The 21,449-nt window shown below is 46.0% G+C and overlaps 1 protein-coding gene across 1 annotated transcript in view; it reads left to right on the top strand.

Moving 5' to 3' along the window:
• Positions 1 to 21,449, top strand: part of VAT1L (vesicle amine transport 1 like) — a 149,164-nt gene that overhangs the window by 46,507 nt on the left and 81,208 nt on the right. The window contains exon 4 of the mRNA XM_028501805.2: positions 16,131 to 16,273. Coding sequence (XP_028357606.1) covers positions 16,131 to 16,273 — 143 coding nt within the window. The remainder of the gene's footprint in view (positions 1 to 16,130; positions 16,274 to 21,449) is intronic.

The raw sequence follows: 21,449 nt of genomic DNA on the forward strand, positions 1-21,449 counted from the left end.
GCAGGGAAACCAGATTTAGACTCTGTCTTCTGAACCTTGCAAAGACCTATGTGTAGAGATGTTCACTGAAATATGGCATATAATAATATAGCATTCTAATTTCCTGCAAAACAGGGATTGGTTAAAATGCATTATAGTATATCCACATAACAGAATATCCCCCAGCCATTCAAAATGATGATGTTAAAGAATTTTCATGACCCACAAAAGTGCTCACAATATAAGCTTAGGAAAAAAATAATCAGGGTGTACATGGCATATTCAGTGTGATTCCAGTTCTGTGCACAACCTAATACTGATATGTTTCTCCATGTTGAGAAACTACTGGAACAAAGTAAGTCAAATTATGTAGAGTATTTATTTCTGAAATATGGCTTCATAGTTGACATTTTTATAGATTTCTATATTTTCTAAATTTCATTCTTTTCAATTGGCATGAACATGTGTTGCTTTCATAATACATTTTTAAAAGAGCTTCACAGAGATCAGAATAGATCCTTCCGCTGCAAAATGTGGCATTTCATTCTCTCATATATCAGGAGAGCTTACTAAAACGTTCAGGCTCTGTGCTGTGCTTTGGGAAGTAATGGCTTCAGTCTTGCCAAGAGATTTTTGGGAATGAGGAAGCATACCGGAAACTCTGGAACTGGGAGTGATTTACCCTTAGCTCTTTTGTTGATTGTGACCTATAAATTTTTAGTGGCCAAAAGCAGCAGGTGTGCAGGGAGAGGAAGGGAGACAAAAGCCAAGCCCTCCGCCTCTCCCTCTGTGCCCCATGCTTCTGACATATAAACCCGTGGTCCTCGAATTGTGCTGCCTGAATACTGTTCCAGCAATGCACTTCAGAACCTGGGCAGTAATGGGCCCACGTGTACACCTGACCTTTGCTACAGTTAAGGACACATACCTGCCTGTCCACCAGAGTGTGGGCACGTGAGAGCTCTAAAGTGCAGTGTAGTGTGCGAGACAACTTGCTGTGAGCAGAAGCAGCAGCAGCTTAGATTGAAGCTGTCACCTCAGGAAGATTGCCTATTTACTGGGCCATGCAGGAAATCTGTCTCACGCGTGATGTACAGCGAGCCTGGTCAGGCCACTTAGCTGTTCTAAAGTCAAGTGGCGAAACCACGGGAACAGTAGGATGACTGTTGTTGCCTTTGCCCACTGCAAAGACATGGCTGTGCTATAGCTGTGAGTAGCAACACAGCCCTCCCTGCTCTTTTAGTGTGATTTTGACCCTTTGGTTCATGTAAGTGTGCTAGCCAAAATTCTGTTGGATGAAAGGAGGCCGAGAAGTAAGATATCTAACACTGCTAATGCTCAAGTGGAGAGAGATGGTCCCACTGTGCCACCTTTAAGAGGATTTTTACCCTACAGGCCACTGTCCACTGGATGTATCTAATTTGTCAAGGAGAAGACTTGAATGGCTTGAACACGGTCAGGCTGGAGAACAGGAGATTCAGGATGTGGGAGTCGTGATAAGGGTGTAAGACACACAAGTCTATTCTCTGTGCCAGGCCTCCTAGAGGCAAAATCTGCAGAGAGGCTACCATAGCACAATATAAATAGAACCTCTGAAACAATTAAAATTGCCCCCAAATAAAATGGGCTAGCTGGGGAGGCAGTTAGTTTACCATCTTCGCCTCATTAGTTTTTCTCCTGGAAACACGCAGGAGGGAGCTGCGTCAGGCTTCCTCCATCAGGTAGGAGAGGGAGTGGATGGCCCGAGACCCTGTGAAGGTCTCAGCATCTGCCAGCCTGTGCTGTCGGTGCTCCTTAGGGTTCTCCCTTCCTGTCTCACCACGTGTCGTCACCTGGCTGGTGTCCAGCCCTTTATGGGGTCTCACCCCTTCAGTCCTAACCCTGACCTTGCGGGGCACCATCACCACACAGGAGTGTGAAGACTAATGTTCTGAAGGCTCACGTGACCTGCTCCATTGCAGATGGCTAGTAAGTGTGGTCGGGCGTACTCCAGGCCATTCGTGTCTGGGCCATTTAGCATTCCTGGAACCTAGCACCACGTGTGGCACGAAGTGAATGTGCACAGTGCACAAGGATTTCTTTGTGTGGCATATAATTTTTCACTAAATGGAACAATACATAAACATGGAAAATTTACAAGACAGTGAAAAGGATTCCATGAAAGGAACAGAGTACTGGCTTACTGAGATGTGTCAAAGAAGGAAAAACGTGAAGAGATTTTCATCCATTCATTGCCACGCTTTATGAACACCTGTGTGCCGGTGCTGTGCATGGGCTGGGGGGCTCCAGATAAAGAGATATTAAAGGCAGAGCACTGGACCTGGTGATGTCACTGTCTCAGTGAGGGGGGCAGCTTGATAAATAATATTGAAGTGAAATAATTTTACACACGTTACATTTACAGTTACCTGAATGTTTGCTAATATTCTTAGGGGAATGAGCTGCTTTTTAAAGAGAGCGGGTCTGCGAATGGAGAGGTAGAAGGGTCAGCGGGGTGTGCTGAACATCCCCGCCGGAATTCCCATCCGGAGACCCCGGCACTGCACTTCCATTTCCTACAGGACTATTAAAGGTACTCTCATCCAGGAGCTTTTGATGCCATCCTCCAACTGGGAGGGGTTCTGCACAGCTTAGTTCAGAACCTCAGCCCTGGGATGTGAAACTGCAGAGAGTCCCGATGTCTGATCTCTGAGGGCTGGCAGGGGGGAGCGTGATTTGACAGCTTTAGTGTTTCAAACCCGGGGTGGGTGCTCTCAGTGAAGCTGCTGATCACGTCAGAAGGGTGCTGAAACCCAGGTCAGGCTGCTGTCTCGAGGCCTGACTAATGAGGCACCTTCCATGAACAGGGTTGCTCAGAAAAAGGCAGGAAAGTCAGATCACCGAGTTGTGAAAAATGGCATCTAAAGTAAGGGCAGTTACACCCTGCCGGACACTGTTGCACGCTGCTTTCGGAATCCCCGTGTGCAGGGCTCAGGCGATGCAGTAGACGGGCAGATTTGGGAGCGGGCAAGCAAGCTTATACGTCCTCAGCCCCCACTTAGTGCCACGTCCTGTGCAGACCTTTCTCTACATCTGTTTACTTATTTATTTATTATTTTTTAAAAAAGATTTTATTTATTTTTAGAGAGAGGAGAAGGGAAGGAGAAAGAGTAGGAGAGAAACACCAACATATGGTTGCCTCTCGCATGCCCCCTACTGGGGACCTTGCCTGCAACCCAGGCATGTGCCCTGACTGGGAATCAAACCAGTGACCCTTTTGATTCACAGGCCCGCGCTCAATCCACTGAGCTACACCAGCCAGGGCTATGTGTGTCTATTTAATACTCTTGACAACCCTATGGCATAGGTAATATTATCCCAACTTTAGAGATAAGGCTGTCAGTTCACAATAATTGGGCCATAATCCTTCAAGTGATGAGTTGTGGTAGATCCCAGGATCAAAATTCAAGTCTAACAATGCCTACATTTTTGCTCTCCTCTCCTGGCCACACTATTAGTTCCTTTCCCTGACTTAATATTAGGGTGGCCACACCCTAGTTAGTAGGGTGGCCCACTTTGTCTAGGACACTTCCAGTTTAAACTTGTTGAACTGGCAAAATAACTAATAACATCCTTCTTCACTCTCAACAAGTATCTGGTTTACACAATAAATTGCTTGATCACCCTACTGAACAAGTTTTGGGTTGAAATAGATGCATTTATCAAAACCACAGCTCCAGACGGTGGGTACAAATTGTAATTTGGCTGGAAATGTGAATCTAGCACCCCACTGTGTGAGTGTGGTCATCCAGGAAATTTATGCAGATGCACTGCGTGGAAGGCAGCCAGCCTGGAACTGGCTGTGGCCACCATGACTTGCAGCTCTGGTGAAGGGACTTCACCATCTGGTGGGCTGGACTAGCTCCCTGGCCGGGATTCCAGCCACATGGCTGCTGGAGTCCAGCTCTTGGGCAATGGGCTGCCTGTGACTACCCACAGGCTCTGTTAGTTGGAGAGTGGGACTGATGACAGGCACGAACTTGGTACTATCCCCGTGAGGGCTTGTTAGAGGAGATACCATGTGCAGTTGGGCAAATTACAGACTGCACAAAACCCTCAACTCCTGGGGCAAGTGAGGGATGCTGTTTTGTGTTCTTTTATGAGATAGTCAGTTGGGTGTAGCCAAAAGGAGACAGAGGAGAGGAACGAGAAAACCATATTTATTGTATTCATAGGTCCTAGAGGCAGAGGCACAACATGCCATGCAGGGCCACTCAGGAAACACTAGGGTGGTCAGGAAGTGGGGACAAGAGCAGAGGAAGCACTTAGGCCATGGCTTTTATTGAGGTATCTGCAGAAAGGGCAGGGCAAGGCAGGGCAGGTGGACAGATTAGAGTGCTGGTCTGAACAGTTTCAGTGGGATTTGGGCCATAGGGCCGGTCTCTACTGCCTGGTGTTGGCCCTGGGATGGTGAAGGTAGAGGAACACGCCTCCTGGGGTGTGCAGTCTTGTAAGAAAGTCTGGCTCTGGATTGGTTAGTCTGCATATCAGCAGCATGCTCCCAGCCGGGCCCTTTGTTATTTCTAAAAATTGGCTGGGCCAGGAAAGGACAGTCTTTCCCCAGTCAGAAAGGTCTTTCAAGATGTTAAAACATTAATATACAAAAAATTTAAAAAATGAACAATATAGATACTGACACTCCACTTGTCTCTCCTCTTCCCTTTGCCTGCCCCAAGGTAGGGCAGTGGGAAATCCTAGCCATAAATTGTACCCTTCCAAACCAGCTACCTGTGCTGCAGTGGACTATCACAAATCCCCGAGGGCCTGAGAAAAGCCTGCTTAACCTGGAACGAGCAGGCTGAAGATCATAACACAGCCTGTGCCTTTTTTTAATGTAAGAAGAGCAACAGGGCCCCAAGATTTACTGAGTACCTGCTCTGTGCCCAGCACAGCACTATGTACTTCAGTCTGTACTAACCAACACTTTGCAGTTAGCCCATTGAGGCTCAGAGAGATGAAATATCTTTCCAAAGTCACACGGCCCATCAATATATCAAGGTTTCAAGTTCAGGTTTCCCTGACTCAAAATGTTCTCAACATCACTAATCATCAGGGAAATGCAAAGCAAAACCACAATGAGATATCACCTCATGCCTGTTAGGATGGCTATTATTTAAAAGGAAAAGAAAGATAACTGTTGGAGAGGATGTGGAGAAACTGGAACAAACCTTTGTATTCTGTTGGTGGAACTGTAAATCAGTAATCGGTACAACCATTATGGAAAACAGTATGGATATTCCTCAAACAATTAAAACTGGAACTACCATATGACCCAGCAATTCCACTTTTCATCCAAAAGAAGGGAAATCAGGATCCTGAGGCGGCATCTGCACTCCTGTGTTCGCAGCAGCATTATTCGTAATAGCAAAGACACGGCTGCAACCCAAATGTCCATGAGCAGATGATGAATGGATGAACAAAGCATGGTATAGACAGGCAATGGAATAGCCTTCACCCTTTACAAGGGAGGAGATCCTGCCCTTTGCTAAACATGGCTGAACCTGAAGGACATCATGCTAAGTGAAATAAGGCAGACACAGATGAACAAGTCCTACACAATCCCACTTAAATCAGAATCCAAAATAGTCAAACTCACAGAAGCAGAGAGGAGAATGGCAGTCACCAGAGGCTGGCAGGGGCATAGTTCCAGCCATGCAGGATGAATAAGTCCTGAAGACTGGCGCAGAGCCTGTAGTGAACCATACTGTATTGCCTGCTTACAAATTTCGAAGAGGGTGGGTCTCATGTTAAATGTTATCACAAAAGAGAGGAAAGGGGGAAATCTCAGAGGTGATAGTTAAGTTCACAGTGACTGTTTCATAGGTATATACTTATCTTCACACTCATTGAGGTGCATACATTAAATACATGCAGCTCTTTTTCTGTATCGATCACATCTCATTGTTTTAAAGCCCATATTCCCCTCTCCCCGCATGTGGAGCTGCCTCAGGTAGGCCCTCAGGATGCCGTGCCCAGCCCTTCTTGTCCATGTGGGTAGCTCCAGGGGGGAAGGGTTTGGATGGTAGGAGGAGGATCAGGACTCAGTTCTCTGCTCCTGTGTGGCAGGGCTCCCTCCAGAGCCACCCTGCTCTGGGTCTGGTTCTGAAAGAGGGGACCTCCTGCAGTCTGCCCCTAAGGCTCCACCTCTGTTTCTCTAACTCCCTGTCTTGGGGCTGCCTCTCCAACTGCTCGAACAAAAACACCCCATATTGTTTGACTTTCCAGCATACCATGAAGTGACCTCCCTTTTGTCCAGAGCAGAAAGCTGGCCTGTCACTGGTGTATCACTGCAGTAGCCCCCAATGCTCATGGGACCATCTCCTCAGAGAAAGCAAAAGCCACCTCCCTGCCCACCTCAGTCCTGAAGCTGCCTGCTGTGCCCAGTGGTGACTGGTCCGTAGGAAAGCCAACTGTGCTAAGACAAGGGTTTTAAGCACCAAGTAGGGAGCTAGGTTCATGTTGGGCAGTGGGGGTCATTCTTGCCAGATCTCTTCATGCACTTGCCTATGTTCCCACAGGTGACCAGATTCTTGAGAGCATGCCTCCGCTGGCCGGTGTGCATGGGTGGGAGGTCCACCTCCGCCCTGCCCAGGGAGCATCTGCAAATTTCCTTCGGGGGAACCTGTGCATTGACCTAACTGTAGTAGGGCTCCAGTGGCTCTTTGACAAATACATTTCTATGCCCAAAGAATGAGAGGAACGGGAAAGGGAGAGAAGAAGCATCACAGCTTAGAGTGGAAGATGGTTGAACAGTGATGGGTGTGAGTTTGGGGGCAAAGCAGGAGACATTAACTCTTCTAGGAGTCTTCAGGAAGGCTTCCCAGAAGAGGTGGCCTTGAGGGCATTGAGGAAGAAACCAGCTTAGGGAGCACCTGCTTTGGGTCATCTCTGGTAAGTCACATGACATATATTACCTCCTTGGACACATACTTGGCCTCATGGAGTAGATATTACCATCCCTAGTTTAACGAAGAGAAATCTGACGCTTGACTGAGTTAAGTGGCAGTTCCGGGACTGAATCTGGAGGGGATCCAGGAGCTTTCCCTTGCTCTGCAGCATCTGCTGTGTCTTGTTCCTACTGACCTGTTTTGGCGCTTGATAACAAAGAACAAAGAAGTTGGGCTTTGGGACAGGACTTGGGTTTAATCCTATCACTTCCAGTTGCTAATACTTAGCCTTTCTGAGCCACAGTCTCCAATTACTAGATGTATAACCTTGAGTCAAGTCACTTGATCTTTCTGAGCCTCTATTCCTGAGCCTGTCTTCATGATGGGAACGTGATGTTGGGAGGGTAAAATGCGATGCGAGTAAGGTGCCCAGCACAGCACTTGACAAAGAGTAGCTCCCTAGTGTGGGATGTTCTCCTTTCTTCTCTCCTGTCAGTCTCCAGACCCACTACTGTCCTGCAGCACAGGGCAGGAGTTAAGACTATGAACGCTGAAGCCAGACAATGTTCATTCAAATCTTGTCTCGGCTGTTTACTTGCTGTGTGACTTTGGGCAGTTACACAACTGCTCTGTGCCTCCGTTCTTTCATCTGGGGAATGAGGATAAAACAGTACCCATCTCACAGAGGTCACAGTGCAGATCAACTGAAATGGTGTTTCCAGGGCATGTGGAGCCCTACCTGGCACACAGGAAGCTCTGTGCAGAAGCAGCTGAGTAAATAAATCTACAGTCTTCACCCCTTGACCCTACTGCTTCTCAGCTGAGTGACTATGCAATGATTTCAGTGCAGTATGATAGGGGGAAAAGCTTAAATATTCACCCTTGCAGTCAACCAATAGGCGGAGCTATGAGTGGCTGGGAAAACCTAGAGGTTCAGCAGCACAGCTGAGGCCCTGGGAGCAGGGAGCATCTCTCCAAGCATCTGGAGCTTCAGACCTTGTGGATAGGGATGGGGGTTATTTCCTCTTCTCACTTCTCTGACTTAGAGAACACTGTGTTAGTCATGCCCTGATCTACAGGATCCCACCTACTAAACCCACGCTGTGACGTCAACCTCAGGGGGGGAGAGAAGGTTGTTACAATGACAAAACCAACCAAACTAGGAGCAGGAGAACTTTAGACTGCTGGGTCTGAGCACTGGTTACACATGAGAATTACCCAAGGACTTATAAAATATACACTAATACTCAGGCCTACCTTGGTTTTAAATAAGATATCTGATATTGAGACATCCTGTGCATCATGGGAGCTTAGCATCTAAATCACGTGGAGTGGAGTGGGGCAGTGAAAGACAGTTGCCTTGGGTGAAGAATGGAGCTGCACAAGATCCCCTGGAAGGGTGGTTAAAACCCTGATTGCAAGGCCGCACCCCAAGAGTGTTTGAATCTGTAGGTCTACGGCAAGGCCTGAGAATCTGCATTTCTAACAAGCTTCTAGACAATGTGGATGCTGCTGCTTCTGGCACTGCATGTGGGGAAGCACTGATCCACATAATAAGTGAAAGAAATAAAAAGATATTGTTTACTATGCCTTCCCCAAGAATGTGTCTACGGGTTTTTCGGACTTAAAAAAAAATGTTTCCATACTTAAATCTTAAGTTGAAAAATACCTGTCTCACTCTTCACTTTTTCCCTCCTTTTCTCTCTCCTCCCTCAGCCACCTGACCCTGAAGCTTCTTTCCTGTTTTTTAAGATTTTTTAATTTACTTACTTTTAGAGAGAGGGGCAGGGGAGGTGAAATAGAGGGAGAGAAACATCCCTTGCCCCACCCAGAGACCAAAACTGCAACCCAGGCACGTGCCTTGACTGGGAATTGAACCAGTGACCTTTCACTTTGTGGGAGGTCACCCAACCAACTGAACCACACGGGTCATGGCTGCCCCTGAAGCTTCTAGCTGTTGAAGTTCTCAGCACAGGTACACATATGTTACAGGGATTGTCAGGCGTAGTTCTGACAAACAAGATGAAGACAAAGAAGGGCTGACTCATTCTCAGCATGTGCTGGGCGAGAACACAGAACATTCTTTGCTGCCTTTGATGGCAGTCACGCGGAGCAGCCCACACAGTGGGATTTGAATATTCTCTTATAACACTCAAGTCAACTAAATTGTTGACAGGAAAATGACAGCACTGATCTGAAAAAAAGGTTTCTAACTCTGTGTCTAAATCCCAATGTGGGAGTTTGTATTGTCACAGGTATGGCATAAGCGCAGCTCAGGTATTCAGTGTGCTAGATTTCACGATAACATTCAGTTGTCTTCTCCAGTCCCAGAGCCTCTTGGCATTGGTGAAGATGAAAGGGCAAACTGACAATTCTTTGGAAAACAGAAAACCCACCTCACCATTTCCTTCAGGCGTCCTCTCAGTACATTCGCAAGCTCATTCTTTTCCATCCTTTGACCACATGAATGGCCTGTGGTTTGCACGAGCTGTTGAAAAGTGAAAACGGCTTTTGGAAGAGAGGCATAATTGTATTTTAAAAGTCATCTCGGAAATGATCAAACTAGCAGAAGAGGATTTCATTTTCCACCAAACTTGGGGAAATGAGTAAACTTCCATTCTCTTTAGGGGCTTCTTCAAATAGACTTTCTGTAGCCCAGATAAAGAACCATCTGTGTGACCTACAAGTCACAGAACTGGAGAGACCACAGAGATCATCAAGTCCAAGTTCTTACTCTGTCTGGTCTCTCCCCCATGTGCCTACGTGAGTTTAGTGCATGCCACTCATTTTCTGTACATTTGCAAGAATTGAGTAGTGTGCCAATGCGGTCTTATCTTAGGGGTTCAGTGGTTGGAATTGGTTTTCTCAACCTATTAGTATAGATGTATAATTGTACTTGTAATAGCATATTTATTTTCTTAATATCTGTTGCCTCTATTAGAATGCAAGCTACAAGATAACAGGCCATATATGACTTTGTTCACCTTTGGATTTCCAGCACCTCTTCTAGTGTCTACTCTATTAGAGGCACTTAATTAAATAGCCCTATTATGATAGAATGAATGACTCAATGAAGTAACAAGGAAGCTGAGATTCAAAGGATAACTAGCAATCAGACGGAGAAAATACAGAGAAGAGGATTCCAAATAGCGGAAATTGCATGTGCGAAGGTCCTGTGGTGAGAGAGTAATTGGCCCTTCAGAATGACTGAGCAATTTTCCATATGGTCAAGCCAGAATTCTGGTATCTTACGAGAAACAGCTGAGGAGATAGACGGTATCTGCATTACAGAGGGCTTATTAAGCCATCCATCCTTTGCCTCTTGTTTAGTTGACCCTCAGATGCTGGATCCTGAATGTCAGTGCAGTGATAGGATCATGGATCCCAAATTCCCATTTAGAGAGTGACCAGAATTTCAGCCGGGCTCAGTCCTAAGTTCAGGGCAGCTATAGCTAACTATTGGCCTTTATCAAGTACTTAGTGAGTGACAGGCAGTGTATTAAGCCTTTACATAGACATATTTGCCCCTCTAACCATTTGTGTACTGTGCCTAGCTTTTCTGGAATAAGATCATGCTTTGAGCTGCCAGTATGTTAACACAGGTCAGATTTAGGGATGCAAAACAGCTCTCATGACTACTGTTCCTGATTCCCCCCAGTCTGCACTCTGCTGAGGGGGCCTCTGTAGCCCTGGAATTAGGGTTGATGTGGCTGAATATGTTCACCCATGTGAACCTGAGACAAAAACTATCGCAAGAGTGGCTCAGTGGAGCCTCCCGCTGATGCCAAGGACCCATGGTTTTTCTCTAAGACTTCAGTTCCCTGTCAGCAACTTGACTGCTTAGCTGATGGATAAGAAGACACAGCTGAGTGGCCTTGCAGCTGAGTTGCCTCAGAGCTTCATCATTTACAAGCCAGATAGCCTGGGACAAGTTCTTTTCCCTCTCAGAATCCCCATGTTCAGCATAAAAGGGAAACAAAGATACTTGAAAAGTGTGTTGAGGGTTTAATGAAGCACAGTACCTGGCACATGGTGAGACAAAGTGACCCCCGGCGGCTGTGACTGCAGTGTTGTGAGCCACAGGGGAGAGCAGCTTCCCGTGGAATTCCTACATCCTACAGAGAGAGACGAAAATCAATTAAAATCAAGTATGTGCATATCTCCATTTATTGCTGTTGTGAGGAGAATGGATTGTCTTGTTCATTTTCTGTTCTGGGTCTGCAGGTAAATTGCAAAATCCTTTTTATTGAAAAGTCATTTCGTCTTCTACAAATGTTTATTGAGTCTGTGCTATTTGCTAGGTATGTGGTAGAAACAAGGATAAATTAGGTGCTGGTCCCACGTTCACCATGGGAGTTGCAGAAGGGAGAGTACAGATTTCCTATAAATGTGAGGGAAAGCACTCTGCTGCTTAAACATGGACTGCTGAGCATTATTTACTTTAGAAAACCATGGAGGATCTTGCAGAGGCCTCTCATTGCCTGATTGAATCCATTCAGAGCTAAAAGGTGTGGGGGTGCTGGAAACAGATGGACACTGGATTTGTTTTCTACCCATTGTTATTTACATAATATAAATTTTGATATAATATGTGATACTGATATGTTATACTAATTATATACTATGCATGCATATATAGTAATTGTATTAATTATTATATTACAGTGGTCCTCCCCTTATTCACAAGGGATACATTCCAAGACCCCCAGTGGATGCCTGAAACTGTAGATAGTACTGAACCCTACATGCACTGCATTTTCCCTTACACATACATACCTATGATAAAGTTTAATTTGTAAAGTACACACAGTTAAGAGCTTTGCAACAGCAAGTAATAATAAAATAGAACAATTACAACAGTAACACAGAAGCGGCTTGAACACAAACACTGTGCTACCAACGACAGTCGAGCTGATGACTAGGCCAGCAATGGAGTGGCTAACATGGTGGTAGTGTGCACAGCAAGGATGCACTGGACGGGAGTGGCTCTCGTCCCGGGCAGGACGGAGTGGGATGGCAGGAGAGCTCATCAGGCTGCTCAGCATGGTACACACCTTAAAATTTATAAAGTGTTATTTCTGGAGTTTTCAATTTAACATCTTCGAACTGTGGTTGACCTCAGGTAACTGAAACTGACGAAAGTGAAATGCAAATGGGGGAGGAGTGTACTGTGTTATTATACTACTGTAATTATATGTTATAAATGGGATATTATGTTCTAGATATTAATTATATATACATTTATACATATAGTACTAATTACATGTTATTCTAATTATAATGTAGAGTATTTGTATATCAGTGTATTGCATACTTCATATCCGATATCTATGTATCTTTCTCATTAAAATGGAAATGGTAAAGTTCTGCTTGGGTCAGATACTAAATATGCTAATTAAATCCATGCTTTATTCCCACTGTGCAAAGGACATAGAAATCTGCAAAGCAATTAGGGGGCTTTCCCTTTACATGAAACTCCTCTAGTTTCTCCTGCATCACTTTGTCAAGTTGTAGCAAACTCCTGCTATGTGCCAGACTCTGCCCTGAGCCCCAGGGTGCAGAGCCAAACGAGACCTCATGGAGCTCACAGATGGGTCCGTTAGCAGCCACAGAAGGCTGTGAGGGCCCTTATCCTGGAGGAAAGTCCACAGGTCTACGGTGGCACTAAGAGGAGCCAGAGACTGCCTGGGACGCTGGGAAGGCTTTGTAGACAAGATGCATTGGGGGGAGTGGCTATGATCTGAAGGTAGATGAATGGGCACCACTGGTTGGGGACAGCATGTGAGAAAACTAGCACTGAGGCTAAATTAGCATGACAGATCGAGGTGCTGATGGTGATAGTGGATATGCTTCTACTACTGGTATAAGAAAATCAGTAAGTATAGTGATACTAGTAGTGATAGCAAATGTTTATTGCTATTCACTGCTCTAAACTCTTGGATGTATTATGTCATATAATCCTAGAACAGTCTTAAAGTATATGTATTATTACAATCCACATGTTAAGATGAGGGGCTAGAGGAACTATGTTACTCAAGGTTGCTCTGCTGGTGAGTACAGAGGTCACGGTCGCCACATCTAACCCTAGTGGCCTTGGACCAGGTACTAAACCTCTGTGAACCTCAGCTTCTTCTTCAGTAGGATTAGGTTAAAGACTTATCCTGACAGTGCAGGGGATGAGGGCTACACAGGACCAGGCTCATGGCGAGTGTCAACCAGTGATGGCTCGAGTTCTGTGTGTTGTTAGGGAGTGGCTATTGCAAAGTGGAGGGAAATCACATCAGTGGGGTAGAGTGGGTCAGATCTGTGAGGGCTGGCTTTGTGTGATAAAGCAGAGGGCATTCATTCCATTCTGAAAGCCCACTTTGGGAGGCTTTAAAACAAGTAGTGAAGTGCTCGGTGTTGTGTTTGGGAAAAATCACTCTGTCCACAGTGTGAGATGCACATGGCAATAGCCAGGTGAATTAGAAGAGCGCTGTCATCATCTGAGGGAGGAAGGATGACCACCTGCACTAAAAAGTGACAGTCATAAGACAGGTTGAGTGGAAATAACACACTTGCCAACCAACTGGATGTGAGGGTGAGGGCAGAAGAGGAATCCAGTATAACCCCAGATTCCTAGCTATAGCGATGGGTGTATGGTGCAATTCCACCCACTGAGGCAGGAAATGCTGTAAGAAGAGTGTTACAGGTTGAATCACGTCTCCCCAAAATTCATATGATGAAAATGAGGTCATCAGGGTGAGCTCTAATCCGATATGATGGGTGCCCTTACAAGAAGGAGAACTTGAGGCACAGACACTCACAGAGCAAACACCATGCGAGGACATGAGAAGATGACCAGCTACAAGCCAAGGAGAGAGGCTGGGATTGGACCTTTTCCTCACAGCCCTTAGAAGTAACCAGCCCTGCCAACAACCTTGATTTCAGACTTCTAGCCTCCAGAACTGGGAAACAATAATGTCTGTTGTGTAATCCACCCAGTTTGTGGAACTTGGTCACAACAGTCTTAACAAACTAATACAAGGAGTAGCTCATTTGGAGATGGCTCTGGTTCCATTTTAGGCCAGTTGAGTTTGATGTGCTAATTTTGAACAGCCAGGTAGAATTAGGTGCTGAAATGGTGGTTCAACATGCAAGTCTGGGACTCAGTGAGGGGCTTGGGACTAGAGATGGACATTAAGGTGTGCCACTCATTTCCGACACTCCAGCATCTCCAGCACAGTGTGACTGGTACATAATGGGAATTTGAAAAACAGGTGAGTAGGTGAATGTTGTGTTTGCTTAAGGACAGAGGACAGGAGGGAGTGCACAGATAGTAGAACTCATTCTAATCTCCTATCCCAGCACTGGCAAGGTTAGCTCAAGCCCTGCTAAATCTGAGAGGACTGCTCTGTTAATTGCTGATATTTACACTCACTAGTGAGGACAGTCCCCTCTTTCTTCTCTAGAGTCAGGGGATAAAAAACTTAACCAAATATCAAATGTATTCTTAGAACAGAGAACTATATAGTCTGTCTGGAGCCTTAGGTCCACACCCATGTTCTGAAATGTTGACCTCCGAGTGAGCGTGTCAGTACTGTGTCTATTTCAGGTTGCAACTTAAAAGTCTGCTTAGCTTAAATGTCAAAATAAGTTGACAACATGGCATAATAGAAAATGGCAATGACTGGAAATCAGGAAACCTTGCTTTAAATCTCACATCTGCCTCTGAAGACCTGGGTCACCCTAACCTTCCTGAGTCCCCTTTCCTCATCCATAAAACAATGATGGAAAAGGGTAATTGGATGATCTTCCAAGTCTGGCATTTCTGATTCTCTCAGTGTTGCCTTTGAATGTAAATGTTGGAAGAATTAAATTTTTACAAATTGACCTGCCAACCTAATTTAGTCCACCAATATGAAGAAGACATGTAAACAAAGCAATAGGCAGAATTAAAAATCACAGATGACTTTGGTAGAGTAAGTTCTCTCCTTGTTAGGAGGCATAAATTATTATTTATACGGCAGATGGCACTGGAGAGAGACAGTACTTGGTTTCAGAATGCATCTTTACCAGAGATTTAGGGGGTTTGGGTGGAAGGTTTCTGAATGCACATGCTCACAGTATTCTGTCCAATGACGTAAATTTCTGACCATAATGAAAAAGGACATGGAAAAGTCACCCATTTCTAAATGCATTTGTGATTTCTTCTGGATCATTTAATATTTAAAACTCATCCACTGGTCTTTCTTTATATGCCTGGATATCGCAGCCCTGGGTATAATATAAATAAGCCACTAAAGGGTACAGAGGATTAAGATTTATTGAGTACTTACTAAGTGTCCTGTTCTGTGCCAGGAGCTCGAGCTGTGCCACACATTGCCTCAGTGAACACCCTCCTAGTGGATGCTGTCACCCGTGTCGTGTTGTCTCTGCACTCAACTCACATGCCAAAGGTGGCTTGCTTAGGGCTTCTGTCTGGCTGTCCAAGAGGACAAGCCAGACCTGTACAAGAGTTACTGCTTCAGAACAACCCTCAGCCACTATCGGATGGAAATTTGGTAGATAAATATTCTAGCTTCCTCACCAGTTGGTTGGGATAATATATCTGATGTGTATTCTACACTTGCTCACGGAGTTTTTCAGAGGTCTTGCCTTCTAGTTGCCCACGGTGGATACAGACTTGATAACATACCCTTTATGGGCTGCCTTCTATTTTTCTTGACACCCTGGTACTTCCTGCAGTCGTTCTCCTGATAAAGTGCTAACACTGGCATCTTTGCCTCAGGGTCTGCTTCTGGGCGATCCAAACTACAGTAAGACATCCCCGAAGATCCCTGTGGAGTAGGTCCCATTATTGCTAGCTTCTAGACAGGAATCTGAGGCTCAGTATGGTTAAATGAAAGTTGTTAAGTCTTGGTGCTGGGGTTTTGCTGGCTCACACCAGCATTCCTGTACATTGATGCTTCTCAGTCAAGGGAGATTGTGTCCCCCAGGGGACATTTAAAACGTCTACATACAGTTTTGGTTGTCACAACAGGGAGTGCTTCTGGCTCCTAGTAGTTGGAGCCAGGGAGGCTGCTAAACATCTCAGAATGCACAGTTCAGCTCCCTACAGTCAAGACTAATTCAACCTAAAAATGGCCAGCAGTGGCAAGGTTGAGAAATCTGCTCTACACCCAGCAAGGCTGGTTGCTGGATAGTAGCTCTCTGTGTGACTCGTCTGTTGTATTTCACTTCTAGGGCCAGGCTGTGGCTCAGCTGTGTTCCACCATCCCCAATGTGACTGTCTTTGGAACAGCTTCTACTTTCAAGCATGAAGCCATCAAAGACTCTGTGACCCACCTCTTTGACCGAAATTCAGACTATGTACAAGAAGTGAAAAGGTAAGTGTTTGCTTAAAAGAGCACCGGGCTGGCCCTTGCTCTTCTCTCTCTGAAAGAAGAGTTGCATTCATTTGGATGGTGACTAATACCATTAATACCAGTAACAATAGTGAATATATATTGGGGGCTTAGTATGACTAGCTCTGTGCTCAATACTTCACCTGTATTCGCTCATTTTATCCTCTCAAAAAAATCCATTATTCCCCTTTGCTGAGGATAAAACCCAGGAATAGAGCAGTTAAGTAACTTGCAAAGCTGATTTGTAGCTTGCAAAGCTGTTATGCTGGCTGCTATAACACTGCCTTAGCACAGAGGAGGTTATTTTTCATTCATTCACACAATAGCCTAAGGAAGTGTGGACTCCAGTGTGGGGAGGAGTGAGAGCCAGCAAAGGACCGAAGTGGTGACACGATAAGATTTGGGTTTGAACAGTCAGTGGTGGTATGCAGAGAAGGGAAGGGAGAGGGGAGGCTGGAGGCAGGGAGATCAGTCTACTGGCTGTTGCAGTCACTCAGGGGTATGCTGGCTTCTAACCTGATCCATTGCCACCTGTGATCCTGGAGCTGCTGATCACAGCCATGTGCATGCCAACACAGAGAATCAGGGGCAACCCAGCTGCCACCATGTTCTCAGATGATTTGTGAGTCTCCCCACTCCTGCTGCTCCGAGTTCATGGCTGGTTCTCAGGTTCTGTTCCACTCACAGCTCCTGAGGGAATTCAGGGATGTCCCAGAGCCAGCATTTCTGTATTTTCATTAATCAGCACTAAATTGGAAGGTTAAAAGGAATTAAGTTGTCTAGCGAGCATCATAATAATAGCATCATGACTTTCTGCAGTCACCCCTTAACGTGGAAAATGGAAGCACTAGAGGGATGGGAGAGCTGGTTGTGTGAGGGGATAGAGTTAGACCAGATTAAGTGAAAACTTCTTGGAAAGGAGAGTCTTCTGATAGTCTAAATTTCCAGCTTTGTTTTTAGATTTTGAACCAAGAGGTTTGCATATCATTTCAAATTGTCCCAATTTTTCCAGCATGGCATGAAAACAGAGCTTTACAGCTGGATATCAGAAGTTTGCCACCTGGTTCTCAGACGTCTAGAGATGGCAGGCATATTTCAAAGACTTCCAGGATTTGTCTTTGCCTATTTTCATAACCCTTAGCTGGCTCTTCCTTCTTTTAACTAACATCTATCAAGCTGTGGTCTGGACAGCAAACTACCACTGTCCCTTCAGGAACCTTCTCTTTCACCCTCTTAATGGTGTTTTTGTGTGCATCCATCCCTTCCTTTACTCCTGTACCCGCCCCTTTAATAGATAGCGAATGTCTGTGGGGGCAGGAGATACAGCCAGACCACCTTGAGAGTCACCATCTGCATGGGGTTTGAGTGTAACTGGGAAAGAGGGGACAAAGTATTTTAAATTCATGGATTTCCAACTTCCATACGTGCCCTGGTGGAGAAATACAAGGTGCTAGTAAACACATGCAGATGGGAAATCAGATACATCGTCCATCAGAGAGTGAGATCTGGGTTGGAATTGAAAGATGAGAATTTGGCCAAAGGAAGAGTGTTTCTGACGAGGGACAGTGGCATGTGCTAGGGCCCAGCATCAGGAAGGGCTTGGTAAATCTGAGAATCTGAAAGGAGACCCGTGTTGCTGGAGGTGGCAGGATGTGGAAAGTAGTGAGAGAACAGACTCTTCTGCAGATAGGATGGACAGTCTACAATCAGGGAGTTCCTGTCATCTGCATTTTCTGTGTAGCTGCTCATCCCCTTGCCTCTCTCTGTCTTTGACCTGCTGCCAGCCCCTAAGTCAGTTAATTCTACCGACGTCAGAAGAGCAAAAGGCAGAGAGCTGCCTCTGAGACCCACCTCACCGCCACCTTCTTTCAAGTGTGACTTCCAACAATTCCTTATGTTTTTAGTAGAGACACTGGAATTAGACTAAAAATGACTGGGAAGCTGCAAACAGGTTTATGCCCTCTATCCCACTAACCCTATCCTCACAAAATAATCCAAAAGAAAAAGAAAGCAACAGGCCCACAGGTGCCTCCTGCAGAGAAAGCACCGCCTCTGATTCATTGTAGGTGTGCAGCATATGTCAGCTGGTTGAATTATGGCATCGCCCATACTAGTGAAAACGCAGAAGCTGCCTCCATTATCAACAGAAGGAAAATAGTTCACCAGATTACGCTACACCCACACACTTGAGTATTATGCGGCCCCTAAAGAAAAGATAATTATGAAGACTGCCACAGAATGAAAAAAATACCCTTGGCAGCATATTGAGTGAAAAAAGCAGAGTGCCAAATTTCATCTACACTGTGATCACAGCTTTGTATAAATTCTCAACGCATAAGGACATAAAATGAAAGGAAAGGGGAAAAATTCAACTGCTAACATGCAATGGGAGGGGAATGCAGAATGATTTCATTTTATTTTTTGATCATGGATATTGTTTGCAACATAATTATGTGTCTGATAAACTAGAAAAATAATAACATAAAATTCTTTGAGATGATAACTCTTTTATAAACCAGTCAACTGATAAGCTTCTTTTGAACACATTCTCAGCCTTCAGCCAGGCATTGTAGAGGGAGTAGGGGAAAATATTTATAATACAGACCTACCCTTCACATCACTTTCTCCTTGGTTTGGGAGAGAGATGACTCCGCTTGAAACCAAGCACAAGAGTTAGAAGCCTTGAATTGCTTGCATCTGACTGCAAGGGCCATAAAGATAGAGAGGAAAGAAAAACCAGACAGAGCGCCAGGACAGACAGCCCCCAAGGGGGTGTGTGAAGGATGGGAACAATTTCAGTAGGTAGAGGGAGGTGGGGAGGGAGTTGCGGGCAAGGCGAGTGAGCCCAGGGCAAGGTGGATGGGAACACAGGCTTTGTCGGTCTCCTCTCACCCTGCTGAGCATTGAAGTTAGGCCACTGTATGTGCACGTCAGACAGTCCTGCAAGGTGAAAACCTCTCATTTGCACATAATGAAACTGAGACTTAGTGGAAATTAATGAGAGTCTAATCACCTGGACAGAAGAGAACGTGATCAAGAAAGGACTCCTAAAGGGGGTACTGCTAAGCACACATGGGAGTCGTTCATAGTAAACACTTGCAAAGAAGCATAATGTGCACCAGGCACTGTGCCTGGCACCGTGCGTGGAGCCCACTGTGCACTGGGTGCTGTGCTCAGCCCTCTGGGCACTGGGCACTGTGTTAATTGCCTGTGAGAGGTCTACTGTGTGCTAGGCACTGTGCGGGCCACTCTGCAATAGCCCTATGCCTCCGTCATGAGCGTGGAGGCAATGGCTAAAGCTCTGGCACCAGTGTGCTCTCAGGGGAAGGGAATTCAGAGAATCAACTGAGTGGGGAGCCACGGGCCCAACTGGAAATGAAAGCTGCAATAAAGCAGAATTAATTTCTTGACAAAGTAGAAGGGTTTCTCCCCCTGCAATGGCTCTATGGGACCTGCCACCACTCAAGAGAAATTCTTCAGTGATCCACGTGGTTGGAAAGCAGAGGTGGCACTCCCAATAAAGGGGTGAGGAGCTGGGGGCCAAGGAAGGACAGACACAAAAATCTTGAGTCGGCAATTCCAAAATACCTTGCTGTTGAATCTGGCCCAGGGAACCCCTGAGCCAGGGTTACTTATCTTTCAAATCTGGAGAGATTTGTGGCTGCAGGAGAAAGCAGACACAGCACCCGTGGCCTGTGGCTCGGCCCTCAGCCTCACCACGTTTGTCATTGTGATTATGTGTGTGTAGGCAAGGCGAACACCCCCAGAAATGGGGGGCCTAAGAAATGAGGTTGGCCCTGTGCCTCAAAGAAGCTGTGCTTCTCACAATTATTCCATCAAATTATTCCATTAAAAGGAGCTGCTAGGGTACTTTTCAATGACTGAGGGTGGACCCACCCCCAGGCAACTGTGTGGCTGGCAGCATTTTAAACAGACCCCCTGGGTCTAGTTCGGTTGATGGATTGGGCTTGTAATGACTGAATGAGGGGTGGAGCTCTTTTCAGTTTGAAATTCTCACCTGAAGAAACAGTGCCAACCTCAAAAGGAGCCATGTCTGCCTAAAGGTTTGACAGAAGTGGCCAAAGCATCTTCTCCCTCGGGGCCCAGGGACCGACATCTGCCTCCACCCAGCTTCTCTTCCTCAGAGTTCATCTCACCCCCACCACACCAGTGACCTTCAGAAGGATGCAATGACAGCAGGGGGTGATGAATTTGAGGCATATTTGACTCTGTGCACACGCAAACCCTGTTTTACCCAATTCAACTACAGAAATGCCGGAAGAGGCGTGGGGAGGAGGGGGTGGCCTGAGCACACAGGAGACCTGCAGCGGCTCCTTCCAGCAGAAGCCTGGGAACAGCCCCCGCTTTGCTCAGTCTCTGCTGGGAGACCGTATGGCCTAGAAGTGCCAGTGGTGGTCACTCCAGGACTGGCCACAGCTCACACTGTAAAACCCTACCCTGCCTATGGGCCCTCCCCTGGTATCTGGATGCAATGGATCAAACCCCTGTCCTCCCATTGCCTGCAGTGGCCCTGGGGTAAGTCACCTGAACCCACTGAGTCTCTGTTTCCTCATCCATCAAACAGAGATGATGGCCCCTGAGTTATCGGCCTGTATCATGTGTCAGAGATGAGATGTAGGAAGTGCTCAGCACTGTGCCTGGCACGTAGTGGGTGCTCTTGAATGTGGGGCATGCTCTCCTAGGAGGGTCAAGGGCATTGAGCCTCCTAGGAGACTCAGTGGTTCTAATGGTTTCTTAGCTGATGACTCTACCCAGCCTGAAGGACACTTGGGTGGATGGTTGGGTTGTTGAGGTTTTGCACAGACTTTTTTCCATGGTCGTTTACCAAAGACCATGGAAAAAGAACTCTCTTTAAGTTAGACCACTCCCAAAAATGATACTCAAAGCTACCATGGACCCAGAGTGACCATGCCCTGTGCTCCCTCCATATGCATCAACTCCTTCCAGCTTCACAAAGAAGCCAGGGGTAGGTGTCATCACCACCAGCTCCTGCTCCGGCTGGGGAAATGGAGGCACTGAGATACTAAGTAACTCACCTAAGGTCACACGCAATTAAGGGGCAGAACTAAACGCTTAACACTGAGATGAAACCCATATTCCTGAGCCCAGTCCTATGCTGCTATTACCCTATCCCCAC

The sequence above is a fragment of the Phyllostomus discolor genome, chromosome 12 (genome assembly GCF_004126475.2).
Source record: "Phyllostomus discolor isolate MPI-MPIP mPhyDis1 chromosome 12, mPhyDis1.pri.v3, whole genome shotgun sequence".
NCBI lineage: Eukaryota > Metazoa > Chordata > Mammalia > Chiroptera > Phyllostomidae > Phyllostomus > Phyllostomus discolor.